Source organism: Synchiropus splendidus, chromosome 14 (assembly GCF_027744825.2).
Source record: "Synchiropus splendidus isolate RoL2022-P1 chromosome 14, RoL_Sspl_1.0, whole genome shotgun sequence".
Taxonomy (NCBI): domain Eukaryota; kingdom Metazoa; phylum Chordata; class Actinopteri; order Syngnathiformes; family Callionymidae; genus Synchiropus; species Synchiropus splendidus.
Window position 1 is genome coordinate 2,628,250 of NC_071347.1, and position 25,210 is coordinate 2,653,459.

The 25,210-nt window shown below is 42.6% G+C and overlaps 1 protein-coding gene across 3 annotated transcripts; it reads left to right on the plus strand.

Moving 5' to 3' along the window:
• Window positions 1-681: 681 nt before the first annotated feature.
• Window positions 682-23,240, plus strand: sin3aa (SIN3 transcription regulator family member Aa). 3 transcript variants are annotated; one of them, XM_053886201.1, is made up of 21 exons: window positions 682-730; window positions 4,799-5,007; window positions 5,525-5,704; window positions 6,672-6,778; window positions 7,213-7,507; window positions 7,574-7,813; window positions 8,852-9,004; window positions 9,878-10,033; window positions 10,125-10,214; window positions 10,693-10,811; window positions 10,889-11,099; window positions 12,344-12,460; window positions 12,599-12,837; window positions 13,160-13,343; window positions 14,500-15,076; window positions 15,952-16,121; window positions 16,893-17,066; window positions 17,522-17,614; window positions 19,099-19,193; window positions 20,138-20,330; window positions 21,285-23,239. In XM_053886201.1, exons 2-21 carry the CDS (start codon window positions 4,828-4,830, stop codon window positions 21,513-21,515), a joined length of 3,804 nt encoding a protein of 1,267 aa, XP_053742176.1. In that variant the 5' UTR covers window positions 682-730; window positions 4,799-4,827; the 3' UTR covers window positions 21,516-23,239. The 3 variants fall into 3 exon arrangements, with proteins under 3 accessions (XP_053742176.1, XP_053742175.1, XP_053742174.1); XM_053886200.1 differs by lacking the exon at window positions 682-730 and adding an exon at window positions 3,163-3,325 and having other exon boundaries at window positions 10,128-10,214; window positions 21,285-23,240; XM_053886199.1 differs by lacking the exon at window positions 682-730 and adding an exon at window positions 3,163-3,325.
• The last annotated feature ends 1,970 nt before the right edge of the window (window positions 23,241-25,210 follow it).

Here is a 25,210-nt window from a genome sequence, read left to right on the forward strand (position 1 = left end):
AAGCAAAGCCCTGCCTTCTGCCAGTGAGGTAGTAGATGACATTTACAAACTACAAGTTGCTGGGTTTCCACCTCATCTCAAACAGAACGAGGATCCCCCATGTTGGGCTGGTGAGGTCCAGTGGGATGAGACTCCACAACTGCAGTATTGTAAAGCACACAGTAATATGGGATTATATTTAAAATGCACGATGATTTGGCCGTACCATAAATATCCTTTATTTGTTCACACTTAAATGATTGTTGGTTAACAAATAAAAAACAGGATTTGAACCAACATATTTTTCATAACAATCTTTAGTTTACATTACTTTTTTAAGGTTATGGTTGGTTAACAAACATTCAAATTTCCTTCTGAGGATTTAAATAAATGTTTCAAGTCGGTGTAGCCTGATGGTCAAGTATCAACAACTGGAATAATAGAATAATACAGAGATCGATAACATAAATGAAAGAAATAGACCATCATCAAAAAGTACGTCAAAACCTCTCTTGACCTTTAGGATCAGAATTCCATGTCCTCTTGACTCGCGCCGAAACTTTTGTCAATGCGCAGATACGTCAGTCCGTACGAATGCGTGGTCTGCGCCTGAAGGGGTAGTTTATAGTTTTTAGCGGGTAATATTTAAACTAAAATGACGTCGTCGACCGTGTGCGCCAATGCTTTCTGAGGGGGGCGTGAACCACTATTTTGTTACAAACACGAATCGGTCTGAGGAGTCTTTTCCCGGGTATGTATGCATTGCTGTTTTATTATACCATAATAAACTCAGCGCTTGGTCCAGAAAGGACTGACAAAGCTGCTTTCTCACACCACTGAACGAAGTTCGAGATGCTCGGAAGAGGGACGTTATGTTGTCGAGTCATAAACAGTGTGTCCTGTGCAGCTTTCTGCGCCTGCATGGTTGTTGTTGTGGGGACTCTGCCTAGACCTTAGTTCCTGACCTGGTCACAAAACAGAATGCTGGTTTTCGCTGCCCAGTCTGTCCTCAGCGAGCGTGGCTGATATTACAGTGTTGTTATAACTGTGCGGGGAATGGTCGTCGTTTCCGATGCTGTCGTTCCCGTTTGCTTCAACTTAGGCATTGTTTAGCGAGGGCAATTGTCTGGTCACATTAAAGCTGGTCGCATTCGCGTCGAGTTTTGTTATGACATGGGGTGCACGCAGCCCAACAACAAACGAGCGCTGACCAGCCATGATGCGTTCACGGTCCTTTGTTTGGGTGCGGAGTGGATAGACCAACAAGGAGGCGGACTGCGGGAATTGTCGCTCGTCCTCGACGTGTCTGTGGTATCACCTCGATCAGCGGTATACTTATATGCATTCAGATTTAAAAATGCAAAAAAAGCTTGGTTAATGGTGGCCTTTACACACGACGCTACGATGGTGCTTTAGCGTTTCGAGGCGACGAAGGTCGTCTCTTCAACAAAACCAACACTCGTGTGAAGGCACTCGGTCCAGTCTCGGGGAAGTCCGGGACTGTCGTTCGCAGTAGCTCCGCCTGTCGTGGGCGATGGTTTATTTTGGTCATTCCACCTATTTGGAGGGTTGGAGCTGCACTGGTGTTCTTTGATTGGGCGAGGATTCAGCGCCAGAGAGCTCCCGCCCCCCGAATCAGATTTCGCCAAACCGGAAGACATGTCTCTCTCTCTCTCTGTCTGAAGGCGTCAAACGATGGGCAAATAATCGAAATGACACTGTCGATGCCCGCGTCAGATTCCTCTGCATGGAGTTTGCATGTTCTCAACGTGTGCGCGTGGGTTCTCCGGTTTCCTCCCACAGCCCAAAGACGTGCTCACTAGGTCAACTGGACACTCTGAAATTGCCCCTACGTGTGTGTGCCCTGCGATGCCCTGGCGACCCGCCCAGGGTGCATTCCTGCCTCTGGGATAGGCTCATATTCCTATAGTGATATTTGTTGAGATAGTTATTTATGGAGTGGGATGGGATTAAAAACAGCCCTGACAACGTTGCCTTTGGTCACCCACTGTATTGTGTATCTACCAGGCATGCGCAAATTTAACCAAAAACTAAATTATTAAGCACAATTTGAATGATTCTCAGTTGAATCGTAGTCTAAGTCTGAGACAGTGTTGTGTAACTTCAGTCAGTTCCACCAGTGTATACTTCTCAGAGTATTAAATTGAATACTAAAAAGGCTAAATCTGTGGAGATATTAAACAATTCATCAGATTGTATCAAGTTAAATGGATAAAGTAAAACATTCTTAAATGCAATGAATAAGAAAGAAAGAAATCCAACATATTACAAGTAAAATTCAACTGACATTTAATACTAAAAAGTTGACATTAAAAAAAGTTCAGAAATTGATATTGAACAATGTCAAATTAACTGTTACTGATCAATCATCAGTGCCTACAGTTCAAAAGCAGGATAAGAATAAGTCCAACTAAATTATCAGGTTACAAAATAGCCTTATCAGCAACACTATTCCATTCATATCTAAGTAGCCTGTGAACTTGCTGCTTAGTTTTGCTCTCCTTTCCTCGGACCCCTTTGGATCGCTTCTGACAGACTAGAAAATCCACACAGAAGCATCAGTACTGACAATTAATGGGTGCTTGTGGGATACAAATCATCAGCGAGGTGGTCACAATGTCATAGTAGATGCGTTTATTATGGCCATGTCATGAAATGAGTGGCACCTCAAGTGAACAACAACAACAACAACAACAACAATAATAATAATAATAATAATAATAATGATATTACCAGCTCTTACACGAGTAATAGTCCCTAAATTAAAATCCGGAAGGAGTAAAAGTATATTTTTGAATTCAAATCCATTGTGTTGCAGGCGCTCATTATAGGCTGTATATAAAAATTCTTTGGCAGTTGTGCTCAGAAATAGTGTAAAAATCTTGTTAAACTATGACGTGTCTCTTGACCAGAGAATCGCCCCTGAACAGTGCAGCCGGTTCATGATCGTGTGCCGCACCATAACAGTGGGATATCCTCATGCACAGTTGTGGCGCCCTCAGTCAAAATGGGCGTTCTGGCAACAGCGAGCTAAAACTGTGAGTGACAGCTGAAGCCTCCAATAGACTGCTTGCACCCCGCCTTGCAACGGATGCTCTGAGACAGTGCACCAATAGCCTTGCAGGTGGGCGTGGTTCTTAGTTAAGCAAGCCCCTCCCATGGCTAACCCTGCGGAGATTGTTTTCCTCTCACGGGAAGGGTTTTCACTTTGCAGCGAGCGACTGTTTATTTAACGACACGCGTTAAACTTCGCACTCGCGCGTCTCTGGCGTCTTGCCCTCCAGAACGGACTATTCGGGGCTCAACTGACAACTTGCAGAGAGTGGTGAGTTTGGCTGGGTTTCATTGAGCAAGCTAACAGAGTTAGCAATACATCACCTTTTACTGCCGATTTTACTGAGTCAAACTTAATTCACGTTGAATGACATGCCGATCGCTTATGACTTTACCCCACGTCTGTGTCCTGATTAATCGATGAATCACGATCGCTGCAGTTGTCCATCGGGATTCAATGTGTCGCTGCATGTGCTTCTCCAGGCTCTCGGTTGTCAGGCTTCTCGTGTTGTTTACATTAGCCAGCGGCTAAGAACTCCGAGTCCTCCAGCCATTCGACAGTTTCCCGAGTTTCCAACAGTCGATACATGTGCTTGCATGTACCTTCTCTGGAAGCGTGTTATTTCGTTGGGTACTGCGCTTACCTGATTTACATGGTGGGGGTGGTCGGTGCACCATGCTTTAAATGGCGGGCGTTAGAAGAGCGATGTGTTGTAACTTGATGACGGTGCTTCTGTTAGGCCGTAGGTTTTCTGCAGAAGGACAGTTGCGCGTTATCGAAAACGATTGTTAAATAGCATTCTAACTGTTCCGATGTCCTTTAAAACCACCACGTGCTGTGTTTACTGTTGATCCAACGCAGTCGAAGTGATGGGAGTGGGAACATGTTTGCCTGTCACTATGGTGCTTCCTCTCCAGAAACAGTCAACCAGCTTTTGTAAATACAAAACATTATCTATAGTTACCGATCGGAAGAGCAACCCCTAATATCCTAAACACCATGCTGCCTTTCTTTTCCATCCTTGGGAAGTTGAGTGAGTGAGTGAGGACACACTTCCCACCACAACACCTGTTAGTTTCATCGTGACGTAGTAGTGAGCGTGGAGCGATCATACAGGTGTTGCGTTTGCTGCGCGTTCGAGATGGCTTCAAGGATGCCCAACTGTACTGCATTTGCGGACAGAAAGTAAATATGGTATTTGAAAAGTCATATTGTCATTGAATGGTTATACTTGGCCTTAATTTATGATTAATGAATTCATCAATACTGTATCTTTTTGGCTTCAGCTACAATTCCCATAGGTCAGTCACCGTATTTCTTAATGTTCATTGATGATTCATGGACTGTCCATGCAGGCATGAATTAGCCTTAAATACTTCCCCACACAGGTATTTGAAATCATGCGATACAACACACAGATCATGACTGTGGAATTAACAAGATCCAATAAAGCCAAAACTTAAGAATGTCCATTAAAACAGTCAAGTAAAACAGATGATCAAAATAGGGTTCTTTTAATCATAGTTGCATAATTATTTGTGCAGCTATAGAAACATTAAAAAATATTAGGACAAGAAAGTCTGTTAAATCTACCTAATTTGAAGGATTTTCTTGTGATTTTACAAGCTTAACACTCCATTTTTGAAATACTTGCTGTTCCATGTAATTATGAATACACATTTTTTTCTTTAAACAGCTAATTGTTATTAAAATGTATTTAGTGTTCATATGTGTTTCTTCCAGGTGTGTCAGCCTCTGAGTATGAGTTCATAATGAAACGGCGACTGGAGGAACAGGAAACAGTTTTTGCGTCCCAGCAGCGGCGCCTCCCGAGCGGCTCGGAGACGTTTCAGCATCGTGTACTGGCGCCGGCACCAACCGTGTATGAGTCCGTGTCAGATAACATGCAGCCCTCTACTGGTGTCCAGTACTCTGTCCCCCAGGGATACCAGGTACAATCTAAACTTCTATCAATTTGTCATTATGTATGGACTGTCGTTCTCTCCTCAGCTGTGTATTGAATGGAGCTGTCACTTGCTCTGTGAAATAAACGGGCTGAACGAATCTTGTTTGGTGATGTGTGAAACATCGAATGTTCCTCATCCTGCTTTCTTTTCTGAGACTGACAGTCTGAATGTTGGGCTGCAAAAATGAAAGCTAACTTAGGCCCAGTGGCTTACTCATGGCAGCATGGTTGCCAATGTGCTCCGAACAGCCCCTCCGACCACCGGCATGCACATTCACACGAATCAAGGTTGGTTCGCTGTCTGGCCCAAGGACAGCATGACAGCTACAGTCGGAGCGTGATACAAGCCTCCTACCCCCTCATTATTGGACCACCCACTCAACCACCTGAGCTAATGTTTGTAGTCGGGATTGAATCCTGAGAGAGAACTTGTTTTTGTGATGGCTGTTGACCCAACTGCCCTCTGCCTGCTGAAACCAAACCAGACCATTTTTGCTTCTCAGGTTCCAACCGTTGCTCCATCCAGTGGGGGGCATGGGCACGCACCGAGCCCAGCTGTCCACGTTGGGTCACACCACCTGGGTCCAGTGGTCCCGTCGCATGGTTCTGCAGTGATGTCCACACACGGCCACACAGCCACACCACAGGCAACGCCGGGACAGCAGCAGTACCCAAGGCTTAAGGTGATAATGGAAGCTTTTCTTCTGGAAAGTTTCTGAATGACAGGGGGCACCAAGGTGCCCACTTGCACAAGGTTTTCTGCACTGACCAAGAGAGCAGTCCATAGGCCAGTGTTTCATTTAATGACCATTTTATTATGTTTAAATTTGTTTTGTTGTGTTCCCTTTCATGTTACCCCATTTGCAGTTATTGGGGATAATAAATAATGTGATTAATGTACTAGAGGAATGTCATTAATTATCCATAATAATATACATACATAAGTTATTTCAGAAATGTGCACCTAACTGATAGGAGCCCTTTAGGGCAAAGAGTGCCCTCGGAGTACCTTGCAGTTGCTAAAGGTTTGCTGAGTCCTGCTCTGTAGACTGATTTAAATTTCTGTAGGCTATTGTAGTTTCCAGTGAGGATTGGCAACCATCTACACAAATGCAAACAATCAACTCTGCCACTGTTTTGTGTCGGAAGCCAGTTTATTTTAGTCATCTAAATTTTTGGTATCACATGGACTAGTGTTTTTTTTGGGGTGACCTCAGTGACTCAAACCCTGCTTTTTTTCTGATGACGTGTATCTGTTGTCACTGTCAGTGTGAAACCTCTCAATTTCACTGGTTCGACTGAAGCTGCCAGGATGAGGATCAACTCATGGATCATGCAGTGTGAGATTGGCTGATGAAGGATGAAGGAGCTGCACCTACAGACATTGAAGCTACAGGCCCAAAAGCTCTGAGTGGTGACCTTTTAACAAGCTTATGACCATGGGACTAAATTGTAAATTGTTGAAGTGACATTGTAGGAGGGAGACTGAGGACAGACCCAGGGACTAGAGGAGGGATGTTGACCTGGCAGACATTTGAATGGCTCAATATTCCCCAAAGGAGTTTTCTGGGGTGGACTGATGGATGGATGGATGAATGCAATGCAATAAGTGCTGTCAATGTTTTTGAACAAACTTGTATTCTGTCACAGGTGGAAGACGCCCTGTCTTACCTAGACCTGGTCAAGCTACAGTTTGGCAACCAGCCTCAGGTCTACAATGATTTCCTGGACATAATGAAGGAGTTCAAGTCTCAAAGGTACAGCGCTGATCAACTCTTACAAAAGTAACTGGTATTTTTGAGTGCTTAGTTTTGGATTATTTTTGTTAGGACAGATAATAAACAATTATAATATAATAATAATCATAATCATTTAATGACTTCAATGATTCAATTGACAACAAATTAAACTTTTTTGATGTGAAAATACAATTTCTAGCTGTTTATCGTCCAATAGTATTATAGTAACAATAGTAGAAAGATTACACTAGCCTTTATCGACAAGCAACAGATGACATGTTTTTAACTAGATAGCAGTCTAGGTTTGGACCTAGATCTGTGTGGAGTTTGTACCTTGTCTCAGTGGTGTCACATAAAAGCATTGTCGGAATTTTATGTTGTTCAGTGATTACTGTTTGGACTAAGCAAGTGTTGTGGAATGAATCTAAAGTATGCACCCTGTCTTCCTGCAGCATTGACACTCCTGGGGTCATTAGCAGAGTCTCACAGCTATTCAAAGGCCACCCCGACCTGATCATGGGTTTCAACACCTTCCTGCCTCCAGGCTACAAGATCGAGGTTCAGCCCAATGATCTGGTCAATGTGACCACGCCAGGTCAGATCCACCACATTACCCCGCATGGGATCTCAGTGCAGAACATTCCCATCACGGGTGCCAGCACCCTGCACCCAGCCCCACTCCCTGCAATTGTCACAACAAGTGCCCCGCCAGTCCTGACTCAGCCGGCCCCCTCCAAGATCAGCAAGGTAGGAAGCCTAATCTACCTGCCTTGTCCCCTTTGAGACGTCTCTGATTCTCTGCATTGTCTTCAGCCTCAAGCACTGACACCCAGCAGTCAGAGCAATCCGTCCATCCCTGCCTACACCTCTCCTCACTCCCCGCCCGTGCAGCTCCACACGCCGCTGAGTGTGACCCCTACTGGAACATCCATTCAAAGCAACCAGCCAGTGGAGTTCAATCATGCCATTAACTATGTCAACAAGATCAAGAACCGGTTCCAAGGCCAGCCTGACATTTACAAAGCCTTCCTGGAGATCCTACACACGTACCAGGTCAGCTTTATTGATAGATCGAGACGAGGGCTGCTACGATTAGTCAACATGGCCATCATACTGGACTATTAAATTAACCGACGAGGGCTTCTTATCTCAACATGGCTGCATGTTGGATGGCAGAAGCGGATTCCAGTGCTGCTTCACAACATTTCTAGTAGATAACAGTGGCATGGACACTGAATACTGAATCCACTACCGTAATGTGTCGAATGCAGTGTCTGTTTATATAGTGACGGTGCCATCTCCACCTGAATCCAACAACTTTTGAAAACAGGGTCCAGAGTGGGAACTTTGTGAAAAGTCCCACTTACTCGTCAGTCCAAACCAGCTGGTTGGTTCCGTCCTTTCTGTGTGCTTCTAACATCGATGGGTAGCGCGGGCTTTCATGGCACATGTGCTGCTTTTTTTTACTTGCATCCTTAAAAATATGCTTCCACTCAGTGACTGGGCATATTTCTTTCAACAGCATCACACATTTCTGCCTAAAGTGATGGGCGGTACCCAATGAAACCACTTGTGTGAAGTTTCTCACCTCCAGTGGTTTTCACTGACACTGTCACCGTGTTAACACAGAGATTATAAACCTTGCTTAGCTTGAGATTATTTTTGTTAGGACAGATAATAAACAGCCTTCCTCTGAGGTTGTAGACCAGGGTCACCAAACAGTTCCAGAAAGTGCTGCAACCAATCAGGTGTCAGATGAAACCAGCAGCAGCTGACTGTCAACCTCTTATCACAGATTACCTGGTTGGTGAAGCTGTGTGTGCTTGATTGGTTGGGACAACAACCACCAACTGCATCTTTCTCATGTTCATGAACCTGTACACGTCATATGCTGACTAGTCTGCTCATTGATGAGTTAGTTGGCGACTTGCAAAATAGTCATGAGTGGCAGCATGTTTGTTCACTGAGTCTGATGTCTTGAGAGAATTCTTTAAGAAGATGTTTGAACAGTTTCTTTCCAGCATATTCCTGCTGAAATGTGTTGTGGTTTATATTGTAACATTTTCTCATTCTGATTGTCACCTTTTACAGAAAGAGCAGCGGAATGCCAAAGAGGCTGGAGGGAACTATACCCCAGCGCTGACCGAGCAGGAAGTGTATGCACAGGTGGCCCAGCTCTTCAAGAACCAGGAGGACCTTCTTTCTGAGTTTGGACAGTTTTTGCCAGATGCCAACAGTTCAGTGGTGAGCCCCCGTATGATTAGAAAGTCAACAAAAGCAGCATAATATCGAGGTGTATAAGAAATGTGGGTTTACAGATTAAAGAAATTTTTAAAGAATTGTGTGAAGCATATCCTCAACTGCTTTCTTGTCTTGGGCTCATAACATTAACACGATTGTATTGCGCCTATTTGAAGTGTGCACACACTTCAGTCACAGACTAAAATGTAAACAAAGGGTCTTAGTCTTTTCGTGCAGGCCTGTTGCTTCTCTGCACTGTTTTGATACGTTGCTATCATCTTGAGCTGTTTGTTTTCGACACATATGGCAGTCGATTGGTTGACAAACTTTCAGGTCAGGATTCACTATCAGCAGTTCAATGGTCACTGCATAGCACCAAAGACAACATTGTTTGCCACTGAATGTGCTTGACTTGTTTTTTATGAAGATCAGCTGTCAGGATATTCCTCTTGTGACGTCATCTAGGTGCAGCTCAGGATAGTGCTTAGTGCAACTCAGCAATGAAGTTGCATTCACTTAAAACATTACTTTAAACTTATTTAGTATTTGAATTCAACAGAACTAATATGGCGTACAGGAAGCAAACTGGACAAAGACTACGATCATAAACTATACTACTACTGCTAACTACAGCTCTGGTCTGTACCACAAAGTAAAAAAAAATGTTAAAAAAGGGGAACTAAATCCCTCCTCGAGAGCCTTAGATGTTCATAGTTGGGATAGTTTGATGTGTCTCTATTGTGTGGAATGATGAAAGAGACTGTGAGTTCATCTAGTGTGGTGATTGTTAATAAATCATTTAAATAATTAAATAATAAATAATTAAATTAATTAAATATGTGTAGAATTAATATACACCTCATCAAATCCTTTCAGCTCTTAAACAAGACAAATGCTGAGAAGGCAGATTCTGTGAGGAATGATCATGGTGCAACTGCCAAGAAACTACAGCTGAACAACAAACAGAGACTCAATCAGAATGGCTGCCAGATACGCCGGCACCCGCCACCGGGATCCACTCCGCCGGTCAAGGTAAGCCTGCACTCCAGGCACCATCACTGCCACTTAACCTCACCATTTACTCTCTGTTTCTATGATCCTGCCTCTTCATGTTTTTGTGTAGAAGAAGCCCAAGTTGCTGGGTCTGAAGGACTCTTCAGCGGCAGAGGCCGGCAGGCATGGGGCAGCCACGGAGTCGCTCTTCTTTGAGAAGGTCAGTGTTTATTCTGATTACAGTTATTCACCTGGGACTGGACACGGTCATCGGCCTCCCTGTGTCACAGACGAACCCTGTCAGCTTGCATGTGTGAATTTGCGACCATCAAGTTCCAAACACAGAACCATGTGAACCAGAGTATGTCCATGACCTCTAGTTAACCTTACTCCCTATTTGCATTTTCCCATTTGTTGCTCACTTTAGAGGCGTATACATGTGGTGTACTTGGACCAAATAGCCCATCAATGACTTGGGAATCTACATGTGTATTACTGCTGTACAGGTGTCAGTCAAAGCAGTCTGCTGCATTTGCAACGTTATATTCTAAATGCAATCTATTTCTACATCTTCTTGACATCTCTGCATTATTGAATCAGATGTTGCGACAAGAAAAAGTTGTGAGTGTAATGTTTATAGGATCCCAAAACCTGTACAGATCAATTTGCAGTCTTTCTATTTCTGCCTTTCTTCACAGGTAAGAAAAGCCTTGCGAAGTGCAGAAGCCTATGACAACTTCCTGCGATGTTTGGTGATCTTCAACCAGGAGGTGATCTCTCGGACTGAGCTGGTGCAGCTGGTACTGCCCATTCTAGGGTGAGTTGTCTTAACTATTCCCCAGCACAGCCTTGTGTGTGTGTTTGTCCTGTCCTCATGTTCTTTTCCTCCTGAAGAAAATTTCCAGAGCTGTTCAGCTGGTTCAAGAACTTCTTGGGGTATCGGGAAATGTCCCAAATGGAAACTTACCCCAAGGAGCGAGCGACTGAGGGCATTGCAATGGAGATTGATTATGCCTCTTGTAAGAGGTTGGGTTCCAGTTACAGAGCTCTGCCAAAAAGTTACCAGCAACCCAAGTGCACTGGCAGAACTCCACTTTGCAAAGAGGTGAGGCACTGGTGGTGATGCATCTTTACGCATGAAGGTGTCAGAAGTATATTCAAATACGACGAAGGATTTCAATAAATCCAAAAAACACGAAACAAAACAAAAAGTTCATCGAGCAAAGCTGGATGACTCACTGAAAGCAAACCAAACTGCACTCCAAACTTTCAGAAACTTCAGAACAAAATGTGTATGGAAACTGTTTATGACAAAAATGTGAGCACAAATGATTGTTCTCATTTCATGGACCGTTTGTTTGTGCCCATTTTAGCTGGATCTATGCCATCTTAAATTAAAATCATATAAATTGGTTTACAAGTTTCGCATGTAAGTCGCAATGCTTTCAGTATCTTTCAAATTGTGCTACTTCTTGGGTTTATAAATATGCGCTGTGGGCTAATATAATCTGAATGTTGTTCCAGTCAGGAATGGTTTGAGATTTAAAACCAGTCTTCTTTTAAGAAATAATGGGAAGTGAATGAATTGCTGGAGTCATGAGATACAATGACAAAAACAATGTCAAGTAAGCAGGAAAGTCATCACCAATGATGCTGTCTCCTGGAACAGCATGGACATTTTAATGTGTCTTTTCTAGACCCCACTTTAGTGTAATTTCCCACCAAGTCAAAATCTCCAGTCTTCGCTTAACCTGCGGTGAGTGGCACCGTTAATGTGTGGAAGGAGTGAGCTGAGTTTCCTGGTTGAAAAATCTTACAGGTGTCCTGTCAAAAGTGTGTGAGAAACTATTCCATGGTGGTGGAAACGTAGCTCGCGGGGCAGGAAAATCTGGACATTGATACCTCTTGTGTGCCAGACTAAGGCACTGATCTTTCTCACTCTGCTGAACATTGTTCCACTTTCACACACATCATTTATTATTTTATTATTTTATTATTCTATTATTTTTATTTTTTAGTCTTAAATTTATCCGTTAGTCTTTAAATTTATCCTTAAAAAATCAGTTTATGTGATATAGATATCAATGTTTGTCCAGACAAATTGAACATTTATTTTACTTCAAATCTATTCATGTTGGATTATATGGAGATGCTGTTGTCTCGCTGTAACCTCTGGGCCTGAGGTGCTTATTGTAAGGACTCTTGAAATAGTCAGTAGAAGACTGTTTCATGCCATCATCTTAACTGAAGAGCTACAGTATATTTTAGAATCTGTGTAGACTGAAGCCAATCCATTATCGTCAAAGAATTCAGATACCTGCTTGACTAACTTTGCTTTTGTGTGGTCAGGTGTTGAATGACACCTGGGTCTCTTTTCCCTCATGGTCGGAGGACTCAACGTTTGTCAGTTCCAAGAAGACTCAGTATGAGGAGCACATCTACAGATGTGAAGATGAGCGTTTTGAGGTAAAGTGAAACTGTGTAGAAGGTCTCTCCCCAGTGTTGGGAACATACAAGTCCTCTCCGACTTGTGGACTTAGTTACCATTGTATCAAGTTACCATTGTAATGTGCAAGCTTGGCATTTTGTATGCTCCCTCCACAGCTGGACGTGGTGCTGGAAACTAACCTGGCTACAATCCGAGTGCTTGAATCTGTTCAGAGGAAGCTGTCGCGCATGTCTGCGGAGGAGCAGGCCAAGTTCCGTCTGGACAATGCACTGGGCGGCTCGTCTGATGTCGTGCACCGGAAGGCCATCCAGAGGATATATGGAGACAAAGCTCCTGACATTATTGATGGTCTGAAAAAAAATCCAGCTGTTTCTGTGCCTATCGTGCTGAAGAGGTGAGTCATCTGTGCGTCCTCTGGTGTGTGTGGAGTGAATCAGCCAGCTCTGTGAAAACAGTTATCACGGAAACTAGATAGATGAAGTCAACTGACAGTACAGCCACCAGTAGCTGCCCCATATACACATGTAAACACATTATTACACACATTAAAATGCATTGTCCTGAATAACAAAACTGAAATCTTAAAGTTACAATTTATCAGTTTCTTGCTTGTACATTAAGCCTTCATTTCACTAATTCACCATAAATGTAAACTACTTTGAGATTGTGAATGACGTGTCTTTTTTTCCTTGACTGACCTGGACCTTGCTGCTCAGGCTAAGGACAAAGGAGGAGGAATGGCGGGAAGCCCAGCGAGGCTTCAATAAGATCTGGCGGGAGCAGAATGAGAAATATTACCTCAAGTCGCTCGACCACCAAGGCATTAATTTCAAGCAGAACGACACCAAAGTGCTCCGCTCCAAGTCTCTTCTCAACGAAATCGAAAGTATCTATGATGAAGTAAGAACTCACCATTTTCTTTTTAACACCACAAATACTCTTTAAGCCCTTAAAACTACCATTGTCCGCTGGTCATCTGGGTGGCAGTGGCTCTCTTAAAGAATGTGCTTTAAGTGATTGCTTTTATCAATTATACTCACACACATCACAATACATGTATAAATCGCCTCGCACCTTGACCTGGAGAATGTAGCGTTCCCAGCACTCAGTTCTGGTTTCATTTGGTCAACTGTTATAAAGCAGACTTGTGTCATACTGTATGTTGCTGCATTTCAAGGCCTGACATCAAAACCAGTGGCATCACATTATTGATACGCTGATTTGAGCAGTGTTGCTTCCGTTTGTGTCGAGATGTTTGCTTTTATAATAATTATAATAATAAGCTTCAAACTGGGATTTAGAGAATAACATGCTCTGAAGAGAGTGTCTACATTTGCATATATATAAACACATCCAGAAACTTATTTTACATAAATACAAGCCTATAAAAATGAGTTTTTTGAGGAGCCCTGACAGGCTCTGTGGCCTCTAGACTAGCAGACAACAAGCAGAGACCCACCTGAGCGTCTGAGGGTCCTGGCTAGCTGGTAGGGGGTCAGCAGCAAGATGCTTTCAGCAATTGCACTTTTTCTGAGTGCACTTAGTTGTGGTAATCCTGTAAAAATGCATGTCACCTAAAGGCACCTTGTGTTTTTATCAGAACATGTCTAATTTTACAAACTTTGCCCAACCAGTTGGAGAAATGACTTTTCCAACGGGTAGAAGGCGCCTCCCTTAGAGATGGGTTGTTCTGTCACGCTGGAGGTGTTTCCACCATGGCCAACTGGGAGGAGACAGAGGGCTTGACCCAGGACCAGGTGGAGATATTATATCTTTTCACTGGCCTGGGAGCGTCTCGGGATCCCTCAGTTGGAGATGGTGGATGTTGCCCAGGATGGATGGACAGACTTTGTCGAGATGTCACTGCTACATAACTAGTATCAGAATGTTGTTATTGATTTATTACTTGATGCATGAATACTGGTTTATATGACTACAATCATTGCATTTTGTGGTGGGGTTGGTCTAAAATTCCCAGACCTGGTTAAAAACGTTGATGAGATGACTGCAAAGTTGCTGGAGGTTCCACGTTAATATGGATGTCCCTCATCCCCAGAGACAAGAGCAAGCATCAGAAGACAACATAACTCCCCCCTCTGGCCCCCACCTGACTCTTTCGTACGAAGACCGTCAGATCCTGGTGGATGCAGCAGCTCTCATCATCCACCATGTGAAACGCCAGACTAGCATTCAGAAGGAGGACAAATATAAGATCAAGCAGATCATCTTTCACTTTGTCCCTGACATGCTGTTCGCTCAGCGTGGCGAGCTCTCCGACGTGGAAGAGGAGGAGGAGGAAGAGGACGTAGATCTGGAGGAGGGCTCCTCAAAGAATCAAAACGGGATGCCTGGCAGTGGGAGCCCCTCCAAGTCCAAGTTGCTCTTTAGCAATACAGTTGCCCAAAAGCTACATGGCTGCGACAATGCCTACAACCTCTTCTACGTCAACAACAACTGGTACATCTTCCTGCGTCTGCACCACCTGCTCTGCTCACGACTGTTGCGCCTCTACGGACAGGCAGAGGGGCAGATCGAGGAGGAGTTGCGGGAAAGAGACTGGGAGAGGGACGTGCTTGGACTCAAGAAGGATAAGAATGACAACCCAGCCATCCAGCTGAGACTGAAGGAGCCCAGTGAGTAGCTGTATTCATGTTTCTTTCCAAACCAAACAAATGACATATTTATACTACAGTGAAAACAATTCCATATCACTTCAGAAAAACAACAAATATCAGTCAATTCGATAACAATAGATAACAATAGATAAATAACTAAGGAATGAAGCCTGCAAATAACTATATAATATTTTTATATTATATATTTATATTATATTATATTTTATATATTTTATATTATATTATATTTTATATTTATATTTATATTTTTTTGACAGCACTTTATTCCAAAGCGCTTTCCTAGTTGGTGAGATCCCCACTGACTTAGGCAATAAATTTGATTCTGCTTCTGATTCTGAGAAGAAACACTGAGATCAGCAAGATTATAATTCATTGCACACACAAACAGGAATTCACAGTATTGAATATCGAAACAAGCGGGAAGAAAACAGGTGGGTAGCGTACAAAGTAACCAAGTGCCGTTAGAGTGCTCACTTTATATGCACCTAAACTGAGTTGACAAATGCTTCTATAAAAATCCTTACTGCTAAAATGAGGCCAAGAGACTCTTGTTAAATTTAAATTAATTGGTATTAGGCTGTAGTGTAATCTGGAGTGGAAGTTGGATGATACTTTTTTTTCTTCTAGTAGAATCCTCTTTTAAAAAGATGATAATGATATGTGAGCAAAAAGATTGTGTAAAAAAAAAAAAGACAAAGATTTGACGAACTTAAGGAAGTATTCATTGCAAATTTAAGACTAAATTAGAAGCCATAAAATAAAAACGTTACATGAAGTATCAACCCAAGTCTTTTTACACTGTTGTTGGTGGAAATTTTCAGTATATGCTTTTTAACCAAACCAGTCCTTATTTAATCTGAATGTGTTCCTAGTGGACATCGAGGTTGAAGATTACTACTCGGCCTTCTTGGAGATGGTTCGAAACCTGCTGGATGGAAACATGGAACCTTCGCAGTATGAGGACTCTTTGAGGGAAATGTTCACCATTCACGCCTACACAGCTTTCACCATGGATAAGCTCATCCAGAGCATTGTCCGGCAGGTAAGCATCATTATTGTAGTGTAATGACTGGGGATCCCTCAATCTGCAGCCTTTCTGGGTGTTCACTACAGGTGGTTTGATTCAGTAGCACAGTTGAGAGACAGGAATATGTATCAATAGACCTCAGTACACCTGTGAAGCTGGCAGAATTACTATTCCATACCGGACAGAACAATTCAAGAAAATGATTGTTGAGGTGACGTGAATGCAGAGGTTTAAGAACTGTAGTTTGGTGTCGAAGAAAGTGGAGTAGATCTCTGCTGTTAGCCATTTCCCTTTGATGCAGTAAGTCAACCTCCGCCACATTATCCTGTGCATCCTCCATAGTCACACATGTCTTCTTCATGTTGCCATTTACTGCCTTTTTGATATAATTGTTGAATATAGTTTTTAGATTTTTTTTTATCACAGCAAAGTGAAACTACAAACGTGGAACCATACCGATTATGGAAATGGTTGTAATGCAATGTTTTAATGTGTTAGCTGAAAATGTTGCTCCGTTACTTTGATGAATGGATTGACCCGCTTATTTATTTCACTTGGACATTTATTTGTGCGAAAATAATTAATCTCTATGTTTAAAATCTTTTCTATGAAAAGTAAATACAATTTGCTGCTAATGATATAAAAAAAAAATTAAAAGATGTGCCTCACACCTCTCACACCAGATACTCACCGCTGATGTTGGGTATATAACTGTGGAATTTCCAACTCTCATGCAACAAAGGATTTGAATGCTGTCTTGAAATTTTCATTTGCTTTTGTTTTCAGCTTCAGCACATTGTCAGTGATGAGATCTGCGTCCAAGTGACAAACCTCTTCCTGTCAGAAAGTTCAAATGGTGCCGTTGGCGGAAGCGTGTCTGACCAGTCATCAAGGAGTTCTGCTGAGGCTGTCTACCAAAGGAAGGCGGAGCAGCTCATGTCTGAGGAGAACTGCTTCAAGGTAACAACCTCCAAAACCTGCCAGTGATCAAATTACTACCATAATTGCTATGGGGCCACTGATATCTAGGGCACACTGGCACTGATGACGTCATCATTCAGTAAATTAAATATAAATAAAAATATTATGGCAGATATAGAAGAATTCAACTAAGCTCTTGTCCAGTTCCAAGGACAAGTGGAACACACCGTAAATGTAGCTGTTAGATGTTAGACAATAGTTGCAATACTGTTTATTTGTACATCTTCGTGACTAGTATTTATATTTATTTTTTTTTGGACATATAGCTTTGGTTTTGGAAACCGGAGGCCTCAGACGGAAATTTTGTTGCCATAATATAGTGATATGTTTTTGTGCAATGACAATAAAGAAAGTCTAAAAAGTAGGCTTGACGGCCTCTCTGCAGTACAATGGCTTGGTATTCTCCAGATTCACTGTTTGTTTTTTGGCATCAGGTTATGTTTCTGAAGAACAAAGGACCGGTGAGGCTGACTGTGGAGCTGCTGGACACGGAGGACGAGGCTTCTGATGAGCCCCTGGAAGCAGAGGTACAAACAGACCATCATCCTCATGTTTCTTTTAAATAGACGTCGCAAGTACAGGTAGACTGTCCAGCAGACTGAGCAGGTATTTGTTATGGTGTAATGTGCTTATTTTTAACTCTAGTCCATCGCTGGCTTTTTAAAAATATATCCTAAAACCACAAAAACATGGAGCAAGTTGGAAAAGAGAAAATAAGCAGATCTCTTTACTATGACATATTATGATTAAAGGTCATTATGTACATAGCTGAACAATGTTGTTTCGCTTTTAACCATTCTTTAAGTCTTTTGTGAAAAGCATTTATGTCAGTCTCAGTTGAGTGGGTTGCATACTCCCTGTATTGACCCAAAGGCTGTCCCAATGGTGATGTGCATTTGGGAACACTGGAAAGGTCTTGTGAGCAGTGCTCAGAGCAGGGTGATATACAGACTTTTAAATACCAGTTTAATATTAATATATAATATAATATTATTTTTTTTCCAAATGTCATCCAACCATGTGTCCCCTGACTATTTAGGGTCATCAATGAAGATGTTAGAACAAAAATTCAGATATCAACACACGTGTAAAATATTCTTAATATAGTCTGAGCCGCCCAGAAATACACCAAAAATACTCATAATTGAAGTTTTTATTTTTAGGGAAATGATTTGACATCTAAACTAATTACAATAACAAGCTTCTGCTGTAGCCTATAGTCAAAATGAATAACATAAATGTGTGTGTCTGGGACGGTAATATGGAGTGTGTCATGGGGCGGGGTCACTTTTATTTTGCCCACCCAAGCATGAGTGGCTAGAAACATGTCACAGGCAAAGCATTGCCTTATGCAACCATAAACTCACACAATGTTTGGTCATTTGTTTTTTTGTGACTTGCAAAACATTTCTTCATACTGATTCAGTACTGATATTGTATACCAATAATCCTGATACTTCAGTATTATTGGCAAAATTAAGAAGGCTCCATAAATATAGTGAATTTGATCTTCCCTTATCTGCAAGCACCTTCTCAACAGCAGTTATAAGTATAACATATAAGTTATGAAATTGAAGTCTACGGGATGGAGGGACATGATGTGAGAGTTGCATCATCTGGACTCAAGCCTGTCTCCTCATGAATATAATTTTAGAGTATCTGATGCCGCTCTATACTTGTAATCATTTCTTGCATTTCTGGATGTGAATAAAAGGTCTGCTGTCATATAGACTTGGTAAGCAGCTCCACACAAGTGGACATGCCTGAAATGGCTGCAAGAAAAGAACAAACAAAATTTGGAAACTAGAAAAAAACCACGTCCTGGACAGACCGAGTCACTGATTCAGGTATTGAGGTGTGAATGTACTCATGTGCAGAAACCGGTAGTTGTAAATGGATAGATCGTGATCAGATTTTCTTTAGTGGAAATAGATGAGCTCCAGTAGGGCTGGTGAAGCTGGCAATGAGACTGTTGTTGTTAAAGCACTGACATCTGAATATGTCCTCACAGCGGTGGTCAGATTATGTCGGGCGCTACCTGAACCCTGATTCTACGACCCCTGAGCTGAGGGAGCATCTCGCCCAGAAGCCAGTCTTCCTGCCTCGGTGAGTCATGTCTTAGCTTGGTGTGAGTGATGAGTTTAATACCCTGAATTTGTCATTTATTAGTTCTCTATGGGGAAAAAAATTCAAATGTTTTTGTATCGTGCCTCCTAGTGTACTAGGACCTAGCCGTGTCTGTAGTATGGTCCCTACTCTTCTGAGGCAGTATCACAGCGAAAGACTCAACAGCCATTGCAGGTGGTTTGTGCCAGTGAAACGTGGTCCTAGAAATTATTTTCAGAGGCTAAGATGATTCATGTGACGTCCACATGTATGGTCACAGAATTGTCATGATGGCAAGATGTTTGGTAAAGAAGCCAGTTGGACTGTCACCACTAGCATGAGCGTCAGCCTGCGTTACAGCTAGCCGGAGTCTGTCCTCCTTTCAGTGCCGAGCTGAGAAGCTTAACCAGAGTTTCTCTCTCATGTTGTTGGTGTTTGTATGATCGCCAAAGGCCTGACTGTCATGAATCATGGAAATATTCCAGTTATAGCTCCGTTGTGCAGCGTTTGGGGTTTGCAAAAGCATTGGTCATGTATTGGTATTCCAGATTTGCTTGTTTTTATGAACGAATGAATGCTTATTTCTATCTCCTCAATTACGTTGTAATTACATGTGACATTCTTATGGCCACTGTGTGATACTGGTGCATTATTGTTACATAAAGTTTAGTCAACATTATTTCTTACATTGTCCAGCGATTGAAAATAAGCAGGGTGAAGAACTGCTGCATGACAGTACTTCCTGTTCCTGTGTTATGTATGCAGGAGAGGTCTTAACTGGTGAGCAACTCAAACAATTGTCTGATCGTGTTTATGCTAAGTAGATGTATTATTTGGGCTGTTAGTGAGAGTGTACTGATTGTTTTTTATGAACCCATCAGGTTGGGTCAATGGTTTCATGCTCTTTCTCTTTGACTCATCGCCTCTCTTGATGGTGTGGGTAGGAACCTCAGAAGGATCAGGAAGCACCAGAAAGGCCGGGAGCAACTGGAGAAGGAGGTGTGGGACGGAGGAAAGAAATCCATGGAGAAGGAGAAGATGGAGTGCATGTTCAAGCTCAATTCCTATAAAATGGTCTACGTTTTCAAGTCTGAGGACTACATGTACAGACGGACGGCTCTAATGAGAGCCAACCAGGTATGCCCGACATGTTTGTTGACTGGCTGATACTGATCAAGTACTTTGTTAGTGGAGTGTTAGTTTATAGTAGTTTTACAATAATACTGAATTTCAGATTTTCTAGCTTAAGTTAACAAGATGGCCACGTAGCTTGAAGCGCTCTGTCCTGAAAGATGGGCATGTACTACAAAAATGGCCGACGTGCCGCACTCGTGATTCTGTTTTGGCTTCAGGTTAGCCAAATATATCAATCTCCATGGTATTTGGAGCCGCTTAGTCCAACCTGGTTGTCAATAACTACAAGGTTGACTCCAGGACGTATGTTCGTGAAACTTCGAAACCAAGTGATATCACACTCCCGACTATGCTGATTCGAGATGTTCTTTTCCTCCCTCAGTTCATATATGTGTCAGCGTTCTTCTTGTGTTTCTATCCACTGATCTCCTTGATTGAGCATAAGTGGTGTTCCACTAAACTTGATTTAGCGGCTTGCGTCTGTGAAACTGTCCTCTGCGGAGACTCCTGCAGCTGCCTCCATGACTAGCAAACTTAACCCACAGGGCCTCCATGCTGGCTCTTTAGAAAGGCAAACACATGTTCTCCCTCACAGCCAAAAAAAACATCTTCATCTTTCAAGTCAGTCGTTAGCCACAGTTAAAAAGTCGCTCCATGAGGCGTCATATGTCCCCTGTGGACCCGTGCGTCATCAGCCTCATGACCTTTGCCGGCGACTTGAGCGTGTATTCTTCACATAAGGACTAATGGCCTGATGAGATGAGGAGGGCAACAGCGCTTTTAGTGTCGGAAGCATCTTGTTATTTTAAGCAGATTTCTCTGATCTTGGATGAACTTCGTCCTCTCTTCAGCATACTACATGTATGTGATGTTCCATCTTGCTAACAATGTATCTATCTTTAAGGATAATGTGGCCCCTGTCATTGGTGATGGTGCTAACTCTCTGTCTCCTCACAGTCTCACGAGCGAGTGAGCACACGCCTGCACAAACGCTTCCAAGCCTGGGTGGATACATGGTCAAAGGAGCATATCACCAGGGACATGGCTTCTGAGACCAACAAATGGCTGATGGGCGAAGGCAGAGATGGCCTCTTGTCCTGCAGCACCACGCGCCACGCCGAGGTGCTCCACTTCATGAATATCAACAAGTACCGTGTTAAATATGGACCGTCCGTGAAGACGCCGTAGCCGTCCACACCAACCGAAAGAATGAAGAGACTGTTTTAGAACTTGGGTTAGAGGGCTTTCATCAGAGCACATCCTGCTCCTGTGATGGCAGCATGATTGATTTTACCAGCGTTTTTAGCTGGGCCCACTTCCTTCACAGGGCCTTTTGTGCCAAAATCAAGGACAACCTGTTCACTTCCCAGCTGCAGTCCTGAACTGGTACCAGCACTCTGATCCACAGATGGGGCCGAACAACATGAGGGGTGCTTTTTTTTGTGCTGCGATCACCGAGACGCTTAAGTGAAGCTCTTAACTGCCCGTCGTGTCTGAAACCGTCGGTACAATCTTACAGGGTCTTATCCAGTCGTGTTGTACTACCATAACAAACAATATGGTGGACAAGTGCACTTATTCAAGACTGTGTTTTCCTGGATCAGGCTAGTTCATGGGGAGCTGGGAAACACTGACCGTATGTGGGTTGGACATTCCTTCTTTAAGGCCAAATTGTAATCCCATGTCTCTTGACTAGATGGAACCAGGCTTTTTTTTTTTTTTTTTTTGACTATGTTCACATGGACAGCTGTCCTGAACAAGGTGGTTTTAATGCAGGAAGCACAGTTTGTTGTCTTCAATTGTATTATTCATCACAGTATAATTCAACCTCAGGTCCCACTAACTATTTTATAAATTCTTCTGAGAGCTACTGAGCATCAAAACAAAAGTCTTGCATCACGTTGGAAGCCCTCGTCAGTCTTATTTGTGATACCCCGATGAGCTCCACACATGAAACAAAAGTTTAGGCAAAACGTTCATCTTTTACTTCTTTTTTGAACCACAAAACGTGCTTGTTGGTGGAGCACATGCCACCATCGTATGAATAGTTTCACCTGGTCTTTCATTCGTGTTAACTCCACTGCATCTTCCGCAGATTGTCTTTGTCCCATTTACACAACGAAGAAGCTCCACTCACATTTCGTGTAGACCTTCCATCCCCTGTGGGATAAACCTCGCGGATTGCTTTCCATGTGAACGTAGTCGGTGTTAGAAACTGTGACTGTGTGTCAAACAGTATTGTTGGATTACAGTTAATTAGCAATTTATTTAAACAGTAAATAATGATACAAATTTTGGCCACACAGTTTGGCCTTGGCCGGTGCAGCTCAGCAACGCCAGCTCTGGCAGTGTAGGTTTTGTGTATGTTTACACAAGAGTTTACCTGCTGTTGCTAATGTACCAGCTCAAACACGCAGCACTCGACTCATCCTGGGACGACTGTATACAAACTCATTTGTAAATACCCTGTACATAGTCTCAGACTTTTTATGATGGCTCTGTAATGTGCTAGTAACACTTTCCAAGCTTACTGTGGACTTGAGTAAGTAAAGTAAATGTGTACATGAACAAAACGAATGCAGGACCATTTATTACCGAATTTACCAAAGGGAGTTGATAGAGCAAAATAGTTTCCCTGCCTTTTCTGTTCTTTTTATGTCTTTTCTTTTCCATTTCTGTAGTAAAGCACATGCAAATGTAAAACTATATCCAGTTTTATTCTGTTCATTTTGCAAACACTCTGAAAGTCCCACTTTGTTTCTGAATATCTGCGCGAGACTGTCCCTGGTTCACTGTCCAACGACGCACACCGTTGCTGCACAAACCACGTTTTTAGTGGAAGCAGATTGACGTGCCTTCAGTCCCGACTTTAAGATATATTATTTATACATGTATAATAAAAACATAGATGGTGCAGCTGTGTGCTGTCATTCCATGACCTTCTTCTCTTTCGTGACTTCTCTTTCACATTGTGGCCTGATAAACATGGAATGAGCCAACCTCCTACTGGAGCTGGAAGTCGTTCACAGCTAACATAATCTGTACAATGATAATAATTTAATTCACAAATGTTTTGTCAAAAGTGATGTCTTTTCCACTAACCGTTTCCTTGTCATTCTGATTGTTGTCTCGGACTATTATTTAGCATTAGCGAGTGTAAGGACTCAGATTCACGGGTGTCCCCCTTTTTGATAAATGTGGTACACGTTTTTAAGTCCAACAATGACTTTGGGAGCACTTTCAAAATGCAATATATTGAGAGTGACGAGTTTTCTTCACAATACCTCAATTCCACTCATCTCCAGCAGAGGGGGCCTTTTTACTGTTACTGTACTGGAAATACAGAGGAAATCGTGAGGAGACTCTGGTGAGTGTGGATGACCATTTGTGCCATCAGATACTGAACTGGCGAATTTGAATGAACTGGATAGGCACTCACTGACCAGCATGCTTTCCCCAGCCTCTCACTTGACCACCCCCCACCCCCCACCCCCCAAAAGAAACCTTACTGTCTCGGATCCAAACTCAAACCTAATATACTGACATAGCTATTTAGTCTCTGGAGAAAGGTCCTGACAAGGAGGCGTGTTTTCCCAGGAGTATAGCTATACATGGTTACACACCTGCGTTTGGCGATGTCTGTTCCCCACCTCCCTGAATGGATATTGACATGAGTTGGGTCAGATGTGCAGGTGACAGTATATTGGTAATGATCACTACATCAGTGGCCACCCTGGAAGTCTCCACACTAACTAACTGGTCAGAGGACTTGCATGTACTCTTAGAACTACAGTCTATCTGACCTTCGCACGCAAGTTGGACCAACTGCGTAGTTTGCAGCGATCACAGCACAGCAAGTGCGAGTTTAATTCAAAGCTGCCTTTAATGCTTCTGAAATTCATATTTTGCTCAACTAAAGCAGGAGTTGCAAAGGATTGTGAGGGTTTTTTTTTCTCATTCTAGTGCATTTTTTTATTTTTTGACCTCAGTAAATAAAAATTGATAATGGTAAGAACAAACACTCATGATATTGTTTTGATGTGGAGCGACTGGAAAGCTGAGTGAGATTTTATTAGAGCAGGAAAATAAACAACCCTTTAAGAGACCAGGGAGTATGTTGACATCAGAGGGATGATGTACTAAAAAACCTATTTGAAAAAGAGAATTTTTCTTTGACTGAATCTTGCCAGATATGTTCAGACCCCCAACAAAGCACTGTCAGCCACAAGGTACCTTCCTGAGTGTGTGCGACTTCTGACCTGGTTGTATTGTCCCGTCGATGACTGGTATCATGCCAACATAAAACCAAGTCCTGGTCGTTCACTCGGCTGCTGCCCTATTCAGGCACACAGGTATCCTGTACAATGTTGTGACACACAGGCTCTCAGATAAATGGACCAAAATGTCTGCACACCTCTCATCTCAAAAGGTCGACTGCCAAGATAGAAGGCTAGACTGTTGTTCAGCTTTTGTGAAGTTGGAAGGAATAGGAAGTCTGAATCATGGTGGCTATTGATAACAGCCAAATATGTCTCAAGCAAACAGTCCAGTCAGTTCAACTACATGACGGAGGAATCCAGGCTTTAAAAAGCCTCCTGACCAACATCACTATGCTCCCTTTGACAACATAATAAAAAGAGGAGAAGCAATGAGTCTGAGAAGTCTACACACCCAACACTACAAAATCCAACACACTTGGTTTTGTACACCAGATTCGGTGAGATCTAAACAGAATTTAATTTCAAAAGGTTGAATATGTGTGTACACTGCCATCCACAGGTTCAAACGTGATTTGTAGTTTGTCTGATTTCACTTTTTTCGTTTTTTTATGATGTCATCAGGTTTTACGTGACACATCGCAGTGCATTTAGGCATCAAAAAAG

What these genes read in the sequence shown, in the direction of transcription:
- sin3aa (XM_053886201.1), top strand. Translation starts at nt 4,828, where the DNA reads ATGAAACGGCGACTGGAGGAACAGGAAACAGTTTTTGCGTCCCAGCAG. An exon ending in ATGAGCCCCTGGAAGCAGAG is followed by an intron (nt 17,615 to 19,098) that starts GTACAAACAGAC and finishes ATGTCCTCACAG; the next exon opens with CGGTGGTCAGATTATGTCGG. An exon ending in AAGCCAGTCTTCCTGCCTCG is followed by an intron (nt 19,194 to 20,137) that starts GTGAGTCATGTC and finishes TGGTGTGGGTAG; the next exon opens with GAACCTCAGAAGGATCAGGA.